At 40.1% G+C, this 14,249-nt stretch overlaps 1 protein-coding gene across 1 annotated transcript; it reads right to left on the bottom strand.

Annotated features, from left to right (window-relative positions):
- Positions 1-9,532: 9,532 nt before the first annotated feature.
- LOC131235466 (uncharacterized) lies at positions 9,533-12,322 on the bottom strand. Its single transcript, XM_058232649.1, has 4 exons — positions 11,762-12,322; positions 11,051-11,169; positions 10,432-10,557; positions 9,533-10,126 (listed from the first exon to the last, which is right to left on the bottom strand). The coding sequence occupies exons 1-4, from the start codon at positions 11,981-11,983 to the stop codon at positions 10,039-10,041; spliced, it is 555 nt and encodes a 184-aa protein (XP_058088632.1). The 5' UTR covers positions 11,984-12,322; the 3' UTR covers positions 9,533-10,038.
- Positions 12,323-14,249: the final 1,927 nt, after the last annotated feature.

Raw genomic sequence — 14,249 nt, 5'->3', positions numbered from 1 at the left:
AGTAAGTCACTCACTGGACAATCTGCTTCCTTTTTTAGGCTTGGCTGATCGGCTATTAAAGACAATGCAATCTGCTTCCTTTGTTTGGCTTGGCTGATCGGCTATTAAAGACAATATCAAGTCACGTACTGAGCTATTCACTTATTCCTTGGAAAAAACTGAGTTGCCCACCTTGAATGCACATGGTCTATTCATGCCATCAATCTCCTTTTCTATCTAATTTAAGGAGTTGAGATAAAAAAATGAAGCATATCTAAAGATCAAGTAGCTCATGCCACATAAACTATACCAATAATAATTTCCACCGGTGAAATCTTTTTATTCCCCCCATTGATGTTTATTTGTCATCCAACATGTTTATAAGATCATACAAAAATGGATGAACAAACAACCCGTGGCCTCTAAGAAATTTTGGACAATAGAAGTTCAATTCAACTATTGCAAGGTGTGATTTATTTGAACATTGTATGTATTTCATTTTTGGGCTTAAGCTTTAAAATTATTTGAAAAATTGGATGGACTAAATAAATTAGAGTAGACCTAGCAGGGTTTACTTAGTAAGCTGAGTCGTAGGGAGTTACTACCCAATCCGCTTCCTTCCCAAGGCTGGGCTGATCGGCTCCTAGAGACCGCGGGTGTAGGTCAACACGAGCTTTTTTCATGTAGAGGAATGTCAGATGGCCCACCTGATCAGTCTGACATGTTTCAGGTAGAGTCCATCAAATCAACGGTCTGGATCTTAAGACCATGGGCTCTAAGTTGTAAAAACTCAAGACAAGAGGATGGAATCAGATAATTCACATCCCTCGGGAACCATGTGATCATCATCAATCAATCGATGTCCTCGGGTCTCCAGTTTGTACAGAAAGGGTCCATGGTTTGGTGATCCATGCCAGTTGATATCGTGGGCCTGGCACTGATGGACCATCATTCGAAAATCTCTCCGATTGGGTGATCTTAGCCACACAATATTTTGATAATTTCCAGATGGTCGTATTTCTTTTCTGAGCCGTTTGTTTGCAGATCGCCGATCAGAGTGTCAATAATAACATTCATTGAGGATTGTTGAGAAATGGTTCATCAACTTGGGGCCCATGATTCGACGGTACAAAATGAGGACTCGCGGACGCGAGTTGCGTACGCACCCTTGAACAGGAAGTTCCTGCAGGCAGAAGCTACGCGGGGCCCATCGAGATGATTCTTATAAATCCATACCGTCCATCAGTTTCTACAGCTAATATCAGGACATGAGCCCAAAATTGAGATAGATCCAACACTCAAATGGTAGCAGGGAAGGAAAGAGTGATTATTGAACGCCTACCATTGAAACATTCGTGGGGCCATAAAAGTTTTAGGTCAGGATAATATTTGTGTTTTCAGTTCATCCAAGTGGGAATGATCTTATGAACGGTTTCGATGGAATATAAACAATATGGTGGGCCTCGGAAAGGTTTCAACGGTGGACATTTCCATCCCATCGTTTCCTATTGTGTGGCCCAATTGATACCTGGAATTACCACTTTTTTAAGTTAACTATAAAATCATATCTAGAAAAACTGATGGACGGATTGGATTTCTCACGGGAATCTCTGTGGGCCCCCATGTAGCTTCCGCCACTGGAACTAGCAGTGGCCAGTGGGCATTCGCAACTCGCGGGCCGGAATCGCCGCTACGAGCCTACGATATAATCTACATGTCCTCGGCTTAAGTAGAAGTAGAATGCCTAATCGTGAAAAACTGTGATACTCTGTCAGAGTGTGATGGATGATGCGCAGGCACGTATAAATTACGTAAAAATTGCTTACGTGGAATATAATAATTCAAAATACACTGTTCAAATTATAGGTACCAGTTTAGGCCTATCGAAAACCAAAAATTACTCTCATTTGATTACCTAACAATATAAGGAACTCTTTCACTTGAATATGAACGGGTATGGAATTTATCTTTTTAATAGTCTCTTTGAGCCATAAATTGAAATGGATTTTTGAGGCATAGTCCATCAACAGTAGGATAAAAATTTTAAACGGTCCGGATCACAAAAATTTGACCCCAGTTGATGGAACTGAAAATCCGGTGTGCACTGTTGAAAAATGAAGTATGCATTTCATCCACTCCGTCCATCCGTTTTACCAGACAATTTTATAGCTTGATGCCAAAAATGAAGTGTATCCTACGCTCAAGTAGACCACACCAAAGACTTTTTGTATTAAGCTGATATTTGCATCTTACCTTGCTGTGTTACGAAGAGATGGGATAACAAATACACATCACTGTGGGCCCTAGGGGGGTTTTAACGGTGGAATTCATCATTCCTTCATTTGGTGTGGCCTACCTGAGCTTGCGATATGCTTCAATTTTGGATTCAACCCCTAAAATTAGCTGGAAAAATAGATGAACGGCGGGGATAAATCACATTCGTTCACGGTGACCCAACAGAGTTACTCACTACACATCCGATTTCCCATCCGACACTACAAACAGTGATCTGTAGTCTAAAATTCTCAACGGTTGAATTATCCTGGTTGATCTATTTAGTGGGCCCCAAATGGATACTTTATAAATCAATGAATTTGGGGTGGGGACCATCCAATGCAAACCACCTGACGAACGAACGCGATTTGGCCGGTGACGCTGCCACTAGCCAGTGGTCGGTGCTATGTGGGAGCCCAGATGAAGTATATGTTTTATCCATGCTGTCCATCCATTTTGTTCTGGATCATTTTAGCACTTGATCCCAAAACTAAGAGGATCTAAATCTCAGGTGGACCACACCACAGACAACAATAGTGATTGAATGTCCACCGTTAAAAACCTACTAGGGCGCAATACTGATTAGGTCATACATAAGGGAAAAAACAAATAACAGCGTGATCCAAAACTTATGCAGCCTAGGAAGCTGTTATTGGCTGGCAATCAACGCTTGACAGTGAAACAATGCTGTTCATCAGAGACGAGTGGTTGGTGATCTGTGGGCCTCAACATCATGTATGTATTTCATCCTCGCAGCCCATCAATTTTTTCAGATAATTTATGAAATTAGAATAAAATAGTTAGATTCAAATATCAGGTGAACCACATCATAGGGAATAGTTTTGATTAAGCGCCCACCGTTAAAAACTTCTTAGGCCACAAATGTTTTGGATCAAGCTGTTATTTATTTTTCCCTTCACTCGGGTCTGGGCCGCGCCGTAGTAGGTTTTTAATGGTGGACATTTAATCCATATTATTTTCTCGTGGTGGGGTTCACCCGGGATTTAGATCTGCCTCTATTGTGGATCAAGCCATGGAATGATCTTTAAAAAAAAAAAAAAAAAATGGATAGACCGGATGGATAAAACACATACATCGTGGTACCTGCAGACAACCGGCCACCGGCCACCTGCTAACTGTCGATGTCAGTGCCACTAGCCAAACCGCGTCCGTGAAGTGACGCATACTCTCCGTCTTTGTCAGCTCATACGGGGATATTTTCGTAATTTGAGCTTACCTGATCAACCTATGCTAACTGCCTCGCGAGTGTGCTTTACTTGCACCCACTTCTCACACGTGCCAAAGTGATATAGAGCCAAAGATCCAAGACCTCATAATGTGGGCCCCACTTTATATATTCTATGGACCAAATATCAGGGTGGTCAACTCAATAGAGTGGGGTACACTTTTGCATAATAAATGGACGGTTAAAATACTGATTCAACTTATTTTACGGTTATCCAGATGAAAAACTGATATTATTATTAAATTAGAAAATTTCTGGGTGTTATTAGAATGATGGACGAATCAGATATCTCATTCCCATAAAAATAATGCATGTGTGAGCTGCTTGCACAGCACACGCGCGAGTTCGCTTTATATTTCCGTATTGACTACCGTGTGACCCGAGGATTTGCCTAGTATACACGGATCTTAAGTAGTGACAAGTGGGTCCATGGTTCACTAATCTAGACCATTGATATGCTTTATCCATCTGGATGGACCATACTAAAACAGTAACTTCCGTTTCAGTATCCTACAAAAATGATAAAGAAGAGAAATACACCAACGATCCACATTCAACAAGTAAAAGGCCAAGAAAGCAACAGAGATCTTCCTATACGTAAGCTTCTCATGGAATTATTCATCGACATATATGAATCCAACGGTCTAGATTACGAAACGAAAGGCCCACTTCTCAAAATTCAGAACCCGAGTATTGTGCATACTCTCAAGTCGAGGATAGCGGAGCTGAGGAGCCGGAGACGCGACGTGTGAATGAGAAAAGGCGTGCCAACGCGAGCCAACCATCCAAGCGTTGCTCGCGCGCGAGCGCGGCTACGTATAACCTCCTGGCACCAACTCCCAACCAACATGGCTCTCCCTCCAGGCTCTCCCTCCTTAACTACGTTTTAAACGAAAAAAACTTTGATACTCTGGCAGACCTTCACGCTCCATACTCATTCACACAAAAATCTTACCCGTGTCATGTTCTTACCTTTGATTAAACTTTAGAATAGTGGGTCCCACTACAGATGGGCGATAACTTAGAAATTTCATCGAACAGTCTTTCGATAACTTAGAAATTTCATCGAACAGTCTTTCTAAATGATCGATTGGTTAAGATCTAATGGATGGTTAGAATGGAAAATAATCAATGGTCAAAATTCAACATACTAATGTGTATTAAACAGATGTCAGGATATTATAACCAAATTCATTTTGGAGATATGCACCATCTACACTGGGCCCCACCATTTGGGTGGTTTAAATTTCCGTGGAGCATGCACTATGGAGCATCAGGATCCGCCCTGGTAGCCAATGAGGCAATAACTTCTCTTTTATATATATATATATATATATTAAAAAGAGAGAGACGTTCCTACAGCCAACGTATGAACTCACACGTACGATCAGATTCCTTTCATATGTTCGAGCTGTGTGGGGACCACTGTGATTTTTGGCTGGTATCCATTCCTATGATTAGATGCGCCCTCTCGTGTCAGACCTATATCCCAAAATCAAGCCTCATCCATTCTCGATGGGCGCCACCCCAACGAACGGTGGGGGATATGGGGAGGGTGGTGCCCGCCATAGACATTTTCAGATGGAATGTGGGGTCAATCTTGTTGTGTTTTTGCCATCCAATCCATTTATACGGTGATCCCCATCACGATTTGTGGGCACCTAAAAAATCAGGCCACTCTAAAACTATATTGAGCATGTCAAGTGAATATATAGATTTTGGGCATCTATGCCTGTGGTGTGTCCCACCTGAGTTTTGAATCAGGATGGATCTCGAGAAGTATGGTGAACATGAGGATTCTGACTATGTGCATGGTTTGGATTGCTAAAACACTTCAGATGTGGTCCCATATAGCTAGCTCAAATGTACAGTAATCCAAATGTAATTGATCATTTGGTACAAAAATAAGAGATTTGCTTAGTTCACTTGCACCTAAATGTATTGGGTTGTGGCTTAGAAAACTAATGTGAGACATGTGAATACAACTAAAATAATTTCAATCATAGATTATGATGGCAAATTATCTTTGGTAGATAGAATTCTATGCTTAACTACATATGATATAACCTTAAACATATATGGATATAAGTTGAGATTAAATATAAAAGTTGTTAATTAAGAAGACTTGTTGTCGGTAGATCTCAATACCTAATTGTACTATTACTATCACATATTTTAAGACTAACTTATGATCATTGTATGATGGCACATATATTCATCTTATGTGGGGGATTAACTTACTAAAAGATTTACAGTTTTAACCATTTAAAGCCAACTTAGTTTCGATTTCCCTTGGCACTTATTTCATGTGGGAGTGTGAGTGTGTCATAGATAAAGGATCTAGTTAGACATTTAAAAAAATAATTATTATATAACTGGTTAGTACACCCCACTATCATTTCACACTTCACTGTTAGCCATCCCCACCAATCGATACCAAGACCTCAGTGTTGAAATGAAGTATCTTTCACTCAGCCTACCACTTGAGCTATGGATCAAGGTGTATCTAGTTAGACATTTGGGCACTTACACTAGTAGAAAAGATAAGTCACTAGTACTGAGAAAGTAATAGTTTAAATAAATTTTGTAATGATGCCCGTTCAGTTAATTAAATGTGTCCCACCTGATGTTGAGTGGTAAAACTTCTTGGGCCAGGTCATCTACACCAATATGCGTTAAATAAATTTTCACATTAATAAATCATGTTTCCATTTTAGTTGTACAAGTAGGGCTTATTGGTCAGTGATCCACATGGTTGATTATTGTCCACCCACTCCATGCGGCAAACAGTTTTTTCATATAAATTTTTTTTTTTTCTAAAAACATAAATTTTAGAAAGAAAATACGGAAATGGTTCCCATAGACAATTGATGTGTGGGGCCACTACAACGCTTTGTGAATTAAGTTTAACCTAGGACACGATGTGCAGATCTACTCTAATGTGTGCACATGTCATCCAATACATGGACATGCCAAGAGATCAGGCCATTCCAAAGCTGGATCCTTACTCTTGCTTGGGTGGTAGACTCTTAGGAGTTTCAACACCCGGTCAAGCGTTCGAGTATCCATACGTGGTGAAATTCCACTAGTGTGAGTGTGTGGAGTGCGTGTGAGTGTGTAAAAATTTTTATTTTTTATTTTTTATTTTTAAAAAAAGGTCATTCTAAAACTCAAATGAGCTACACCAAGTGATTTTAAGCATGTAAATCGATTGTTGCAATAGAATTTCAACCATTCTCTTAAATCTCCGAAAACAAGTAATCAAACTTGTGCAGTAATAGATCCAAGTAAAGCAAGAATAGTCAGTGGCCCACTTGAGTTATTGTACAAATAAATATACTTGTTAGATTAGAGAAGTTCATTAGATAATGTTGCAATAATATCATCATTTGGCATATTTCTTTAATATCGTTGTGAGATTTTCAAAATCTCAACAATATCTCTCCTTAACTAAACTATAGCTTTAAACTAAAATTCAACCCTTAAAATAATTGAATTTTGGGGTTGTTTGATTTTTCATTTCTTTTGTAAATACTATATAAAAAGCTCATTATTAATTTTTAACCTTGTTTGAAATTTGATGAATGTTTCTGCCTTGAAAATTGGCATGAAAGGGATGACTTAAATTTGTAGGCCCCACTATGATATTTGTGACATATCAATGTCGTCCATCTGTTTTACTGCAGCATTTTAGGGTAGGAGCTCAAATTTGAGGCAAATCCAACGCTCAAGTGGCCCATGCCATAGGAAATAGTAGCCTAAAATGTCTATAGTGGAAAGGTATTTCTTTTACCAGGCTCATATTAACGTTTGTTTGTCATTCAACTTATTCATAAGCTCATACAAACATAGATAAGGGGAAAACACAAATATCAGCTTGATCCAAAACTTTTGAAGGCTTAAAAAGGTTTAAAGCCAAGCATTGGATTTCAACTATTTCTTATGGTGTAATCCACTTGAGCTTTGGATCTATATTATTTTTGGACTCATGCCATAGAATCATATGGCATACTGGATTTCGTACATTCCAGTGGGCTCTATATTTATTTTGCACCCTTCCGTGGTCTTAACTTTCAAAAAGCCAGTTGTCAAAGGTATGCAGGGGAATTGCCATGGTAATTACATAGGTAAATAATTATTACCTATTTTAAAAGTATTTACAAAGGAAATAAAAATCCAACGTTTATTTGTAAAATCTTTCAAAATCAATGAAACATGGTTAAATAGCTAGATATAATAAAGCTTTTCAATTGTTTTCTAACGATATCTTACACATATGGTTTAATAAATAGCCGCAAGGTCATCATCATTGAAGCGGCTTAAAGTGGGCATTAGACAATTTTTATCCCTAACCTCATAATTATTTCTTTCGATCTAGGCCTTCCATAAGGTTGCCATTGACCTTTCCCACACTATCTTTGCTATAATAGTCACTAGTATTATGACCAGACCATGCCTAGTTCTATTATAGTAATTCTTTTTCTAGTAAATACATCAATGGTAGAAGGATAAAATCCTAACAAAAGCAACCTCTATCTTCATTATCAGAAAGCTAAAAACCACGGCTATATAAGTGTGTGAAATGACAGTCTTTTTCATTGCAATTTATGGCCCTGGGGCCCTTAAATTTAATGCTTAATGAGCGAAAGTCCAACCATTGGTTTTTTTGGTGGGACCCATCATGGGAGATCATCTGATCTTGACAAGATAGTTGTTAACTGTGGAATCCACTTGAAATAGATCAGGTGTGGGGTCCACTGACCAAGTTGGCAGAGTTATCCACACAAATAATCATCTAAATGCAATACAAATAATTGCATCATTTCTTTCTGGTACATTGTTCTATCGTCTAACCAGAGAGAGCATGGATTGAAGACTCAAGTGACTTCAAACGACTCGATTGGTCCTGAGTCAATTCACCGAGGCAGAAAGAGTCAGATTTTTCCACGTTCAGGGCTGGCTCATGATGCTGAACCAGATTGGACTCAATTGAATCTGAGTCAGCTAAGCCGAGTGAGCTATCCATGACTCGGACAGACATCAAAAAAGGATAGGTGCAGAGACTCAATGGAAGTCGTTCTAACCAATGGAGTTGACTGCATTGGCAGATGAATCAAATATTTTTATCGAAACTACAGAAAAGATGGCGACACGAATCTGTATTTTTTTATATGAAAATTTTAAAAATTATTATGAATCAATTACAAGTTGAAGGAAGAATTGAATATTCAGTGATCAAATCGTTCACTTCCCAGTCTGATAAATCTTTTGAAGAATTGATTAATCAGACGAGAATAGTTGTTGTTAATTTTCATATGCCTCCAATCTTTTCTTGCTAACGATAACATATGAGCGGCTCTAACCTAATTCTGGAAACTCCCATATATGCAAAAGGTGGACCACACATAAGGGTAGCTAATGGCCCAGGTTTAAGACATGGCTGGCCTAGGCTCGGTCCAACCCAACAGTTAAGCTTAAGGCATAGCCCGCCTTGGGCCTAGAACAATAGACCCAAACTCCAACCGAGAAATGGCCTAACCCAACTCATCCCCACCGAAGAAATGATAAAATCTGTATTCCCACTTGAATGTCACTAATCTATCTATCAATCAAGTGGGCCACACTTGCATAAAGAAATAGAATGGATTGCTTAACTGAGGATTGGAATATCATATTTATAAGATATAACACATACATATAAAGTTGGGTTGGGCTAGCTGGTCCGGCCTGAAATGACGAACCCAAGCCTGAGCCGAAAGTTAATTGAACCATGATACAAGACCTAAACCTGGCCCATGCCCAAGCTAGTAGATCAAAGCACGGCCCAAAAATTGGTGTTGCACCCTTAGCTACACCATGGTGATCACCTGTATGAAAATCATGCTGGCCCACTAATTGGGTGGGCCACACCACTAAAATGAATCATACCATCAGCTTTCCAATGGCTCTGAGACTATCATCCGACCATTGGATCATCCTGATTTTCACACCAGTTGATGATCATGGGACCCATGAGACACCCATGAAATCGAATTTCAATCCTCAAGACGGATAAAAGGCTGTTCAAATATCAATCTTCAGAATCCCTTTCAATCCCATTAGGTGGGCCACCCAACATTGAATACAGCAGAAAGTGACATAGGCCATTGTAAAAATTAATGAGCAGTTGGCCGTGGCCGGCCCCTTAAATCATATACTAATCTTAATTATCAAAGAGCATACACCATAATGACATCAATGCCACCTAAATCCACCATAAAATTTTCCTTCTCTGATATCATGATCCAACCATCGATCATGAATCGACACATATATGGTCTGATCACATGGGCCCGCAGCACCCGCAAATCGTCGTAGATTTTTGGTAAACACGTATTACAATATTAGGCATGTAATGTTAGTGAATCGGAGAGGTTGGATGATAAAATGAAATGATCTGACAGTGGACCAACTAAGACCAGACCAATCGACCGGTCGTAAACGGTGGACCGTGGGCCCGGAACCGTTCCAATGAAATCAATTGGAGGTGTATATTTCCTTCATGTGCTCCCCTTTCTCCTCCTTGATCTCCATATCATGCCTAGAGAGCTTGGGAAGCTTTGGCATGGGGTTTTTGGCTGTGAAGCACTGGAAATTGAAGAACTTCGTTAGAGATCAATGAACACAAGTATGCAAGTTCAGGCCATTGGTCAGGTGGGCCCCACCAGTACCCGTAATGGCCCAAAATTAGAAAGGCCAAGTTATATGTAGGCCATGGATATACATTTCGTGTGGACCATTTAACATCCATTTTTCACATGTGGGCCATCACTTGGAGGGCGATGTATACATGGTAGGGCCCACCAAACACAACTCGGATTTGTACGCGAAAGCAACATTGGCGCGTTTGGCAACCATTACATGAGAAATGAGAGTGGAACTTGTTTACCCACCATAGACTCACTGTCTCAATCTGTGAGAATTCTGCATTTGGAGTGCCATCGAACGCCGCTGATGTCGGCTTCACAGCAAGTAGTCGGCAATTGAGGTCATTGATGCAGCTGTGGGCCGCCGCTGATCTGAAAAAATTCAATGGTTAGCAGTTTTCAGATAATTCAATATCAGAACTCTTTGTAATTCACAAAAGAGAATACAATGAAGAATGCTTGTGTATAAACTATACACCGTTCTTCAGTGTATATTTGTTCATCTAGATCTTAAGCCATAGTACACAAGAAATGCAGTTAGGTACTGATCTAGTGGTGAAATGGTTTGCCCAATCCCCATAGTGGGCCCCACTATAAATGGGACAACATTAAAAAAAGAATAACACCAGTGATCAATCTTGCAAATCCCATTGGTGGCCCACCAACAGGTATTCAAGGATCATCCTATTAGAGCCATTTTGATGAGGATCTGTGCTTGCAACGATTGCAATCAGCAATTACGATCAACGGTTGAAATTTGTGTGGGCCCAATTCAAGATGTTTGAGCTGGACACCATACAATTGGCCAATTCCATTGGTCCCAAAAGGAGGAACTAGACCTATCGAGGAAAGATGAATATCATACCTGTAAATGAAACTCTTCTCATGGAGTCCAACAACCAGTGTCGAAGCTCCGGTTTCTTTTACTAGGGATGCGATCGTGGCCCCTTGATCGCCCTCGGTGACGATGATCTCCACCTTCACCTGCAACTCAAAAACACAACCCTTGAGGGATCATGTTAAGATCAAAAAGAATCTTACAAGAACATCCATGAAACAAGTATTAGTAAACTGGAAATGATATTACACCGAAACTCGGTATATAAACAATTTCGCATTTCCAATTGGCGCCTATCCTAATCAAATTGGACCGTCTGATGGAAGGGACATCTCTTGGGTGGACCATAGCCCAACCCAATTAAACATCCTACCTACAATCCATACATTCTTGATTCATTTCTCCACACCACCCCAACACTAGAAAATTCAACACAAAGTCACCTCAATCAAGATATTCAACCAAACGGCGATTCGGGTGCACATCAAACACTCTCCAAATCAACATATTCAACCAAAAATCAATTTTGGACCACACCCAAACACTACCAAAATCGATTATCGAACAATTCGAATCATTCCACTGATACAGTCAGCGTGCTAAGCGCTCACACCTGATCAATAGACATATGCGCCAAGCTTCACACCGAGTTTCTGTGTATCATCTTAATTGTGACACCATGACCCAAATCAAATGTACCAAAAACTATATAAAATAATAATAATAATAATAACACACCTCAGGGAATCCTATGCAAAGTTCCTTAAACGATAAAGCCAATTGGAAGCCATTCAATCTTTGTGTCCTCAACTTCTGTTTATTTCTCGATCGCGAAGACGGGTACACATGAAGTAGAGTGATCAGATCGCCGTTGCGGAAGAGATTTCGAATGGCCCACCGGAGAGCGGACCGAGCTGCGTCGACATCCTCAACGACTACAATTACCTTCTGTGCTACCATTCAAATTTAAGTAATGATTCTACAGAAGAGTGTTTAAACTTTTATCATTTGGAAGATTGAAAAGCTTGCGAAAGAAGGCCAAAACCAGTAGTTGTCTAATAAAGACTAGTCTTTTTCACTTCTTTTGTCTATCTTTCCGTGTTTCTTTGAATATTGTTTTGAGTGTGAAGGCTTTAACTGCTACCATCCCTTGTAGTTGGGCTCGGCAAGCTTTTTCTTGGGGGGTAGTTATTTTATACTCTGGCTACTTGTGATGCTTGATATGCGAGCGCTTTGAAAATAGTACAAGTACTATAGATTAATTCAAATTAAACTAAATTGTGAAAACCATTATCATTGAGTGAGGGTCCAAAATTAAGATTGGTTGATCAATCCTAATATCTGATTGTGGATGCTTATTTGTTGAGGTAAGACCATTGGAAATTTTTATTATTAACCGTCCAATAAACGTCGACCAATCTAATTTCTAGTCGTGACGTATCTAATAATTTGGATTTTTTAATTTGAATTAACTGTATGATGTGTGTACAATTTTTAAGTAATTTCTAAATGCCTGTTTATCATCCATCATACTCTGCCAGAGTATTATAGTCTCTGGCCCCCACTGCCACTTAAGACTCAAGGCCCGAACTTGGCTAGAGATCAGGCCCAAGCCCGCGCCCAACAAATCCTCATTTTAGGCTTGAAAATTTATAATATATCTATTGATAAGTGGACCCAACATGCATAAAGAAATAGATATTTTAGATGAATGAAACCAACGGTCTATATTCAAGATAGAGAGGTGGCCTAACCAGCAATTGAAATGACGTATTTATATGAAAAATCAGATCGGGCTAGCCGGGCTAAAAGGATATGAACCCAAGCACGGCCCGAAAATTGATAGGACCATCATGCAAGGGCCAAGGGTTAGGTCGGGCTCTTCAAGGTAGATGGGCCACCGGGCCCATGCCACCCTCATTTCTCTATCTTGAAGGGGAATTATTTGATACTCTGATAGAGTACGGTTAGTGATATACAGGCATATAGTAATCGTGCTCGTGCCATGATTTAACTCGAATTAAAGTTAGTGTATTTGTGGAATACCCTGACGTTAAAGTCACGATCCGGAGATCAGATTGATTGAGCAATCCAAGCCTGTAATTTATTGGACACTTGTTTCCAACCGTCCAATAAATGTCCACCAATCTGATAGTCAGATTATTAAAAAATCCTAATTTTTTTGTTCATCATGCATCTAATCTAGGACCCATAATTTGGATAGTTTAATTAGAGCTACTTGTGCCCAACGTATTCAATTTCTAAGTGCCGCGTATCATCCATCAGGCTCCGCCAGAGTATAAAGGTTTTTCTCATTTTTTATAGAAATCCAACTCTACCCCACGCGCCATTTTGTTATGTCCGTGAGATCCATACCGTTTATTAGGTGGAGCCCACTGAAAGTTGTATCATGAACCGTACATTAGAATTTGGATATGGAATGTTGGTTGGTCGATAGCTATTCAATGGGCTGTTTGGCAGATATGTGGCCCACCTGATGAGAGGAGTACCAGATTTTTGGAATGAAAAGTGTGGCCCACTTAATGAACGATGTGGATTTTGCACGAGCGTGACGTATGGAGGGCTATGGAGCTTTCATTACCAAAATGCCATTTGTCTTTCTTACATGTCATGTGGACCATGTCCAGTCCATCGCGGGGGGGCGGTGCAGATTTGAATAGATGTGTGTCACGTGTACGGTGGGGCAGTGCGTTTTATTTTCCATGGGAATGAAAGGACCGAAATACCCTTGAGAAAACGACGCCAGTTTCCGACAAAATGCCTATGCGACAGAAAGCTCAGTGGGGCCCACCGTCATGTATGTGCGGCATCCAGTCCGTTCATTTGAGCCAGCTCATGTTAGGATTTGAGATACAAAAAAATAAGGCAGACCCATAACTCAAGTGGACCACACCTCAGGAAACATTGCTGATGGTGCCGCCCACCACTGAAACCTTCCTGGAGCGCACCTTTGAAGTAATGTAGTGAGTGGCTCACATTTGAAGAGAAAAATCAGAAGGTTAATATTTCCTCCACCGTGAAATTTCTTGCCTACAGTCCATCTAAGGTCGATTCAGTGACCTGGACGGTCTAGATTTACCTGCAACTATGCCATGTGTACGGTTAGAGAGTCACCGCCATCTTTTACATGGGGGCAAAACTAACATTGGAGTCTACGCGTAAAAGCAGTAAGCAGAAGAAAGGGCCAAAAGTCGGGGGCGGATTA

Source organism: Magnolia sinica, chromosome 19 (genome assembly GCF_029962835.1).
Source record: "Magnolia sinica isolate HGM2019 chromosome 19, MsV1, whole genome shotgun sequence".
In the NCBI taxonomy this organism is placed as follows: domain Eukaryota; kingdom Viridiplantae; phylum Streptophyta; class Magnoliopsida; order Magnoliales; family Magnoliaceae; genus Magnolia; species Magnolia sinica.
Note: the sequence above shows the minus strand (reverse complement) of the source record. Positions and strands in the feature narration are given on the sequence as shown.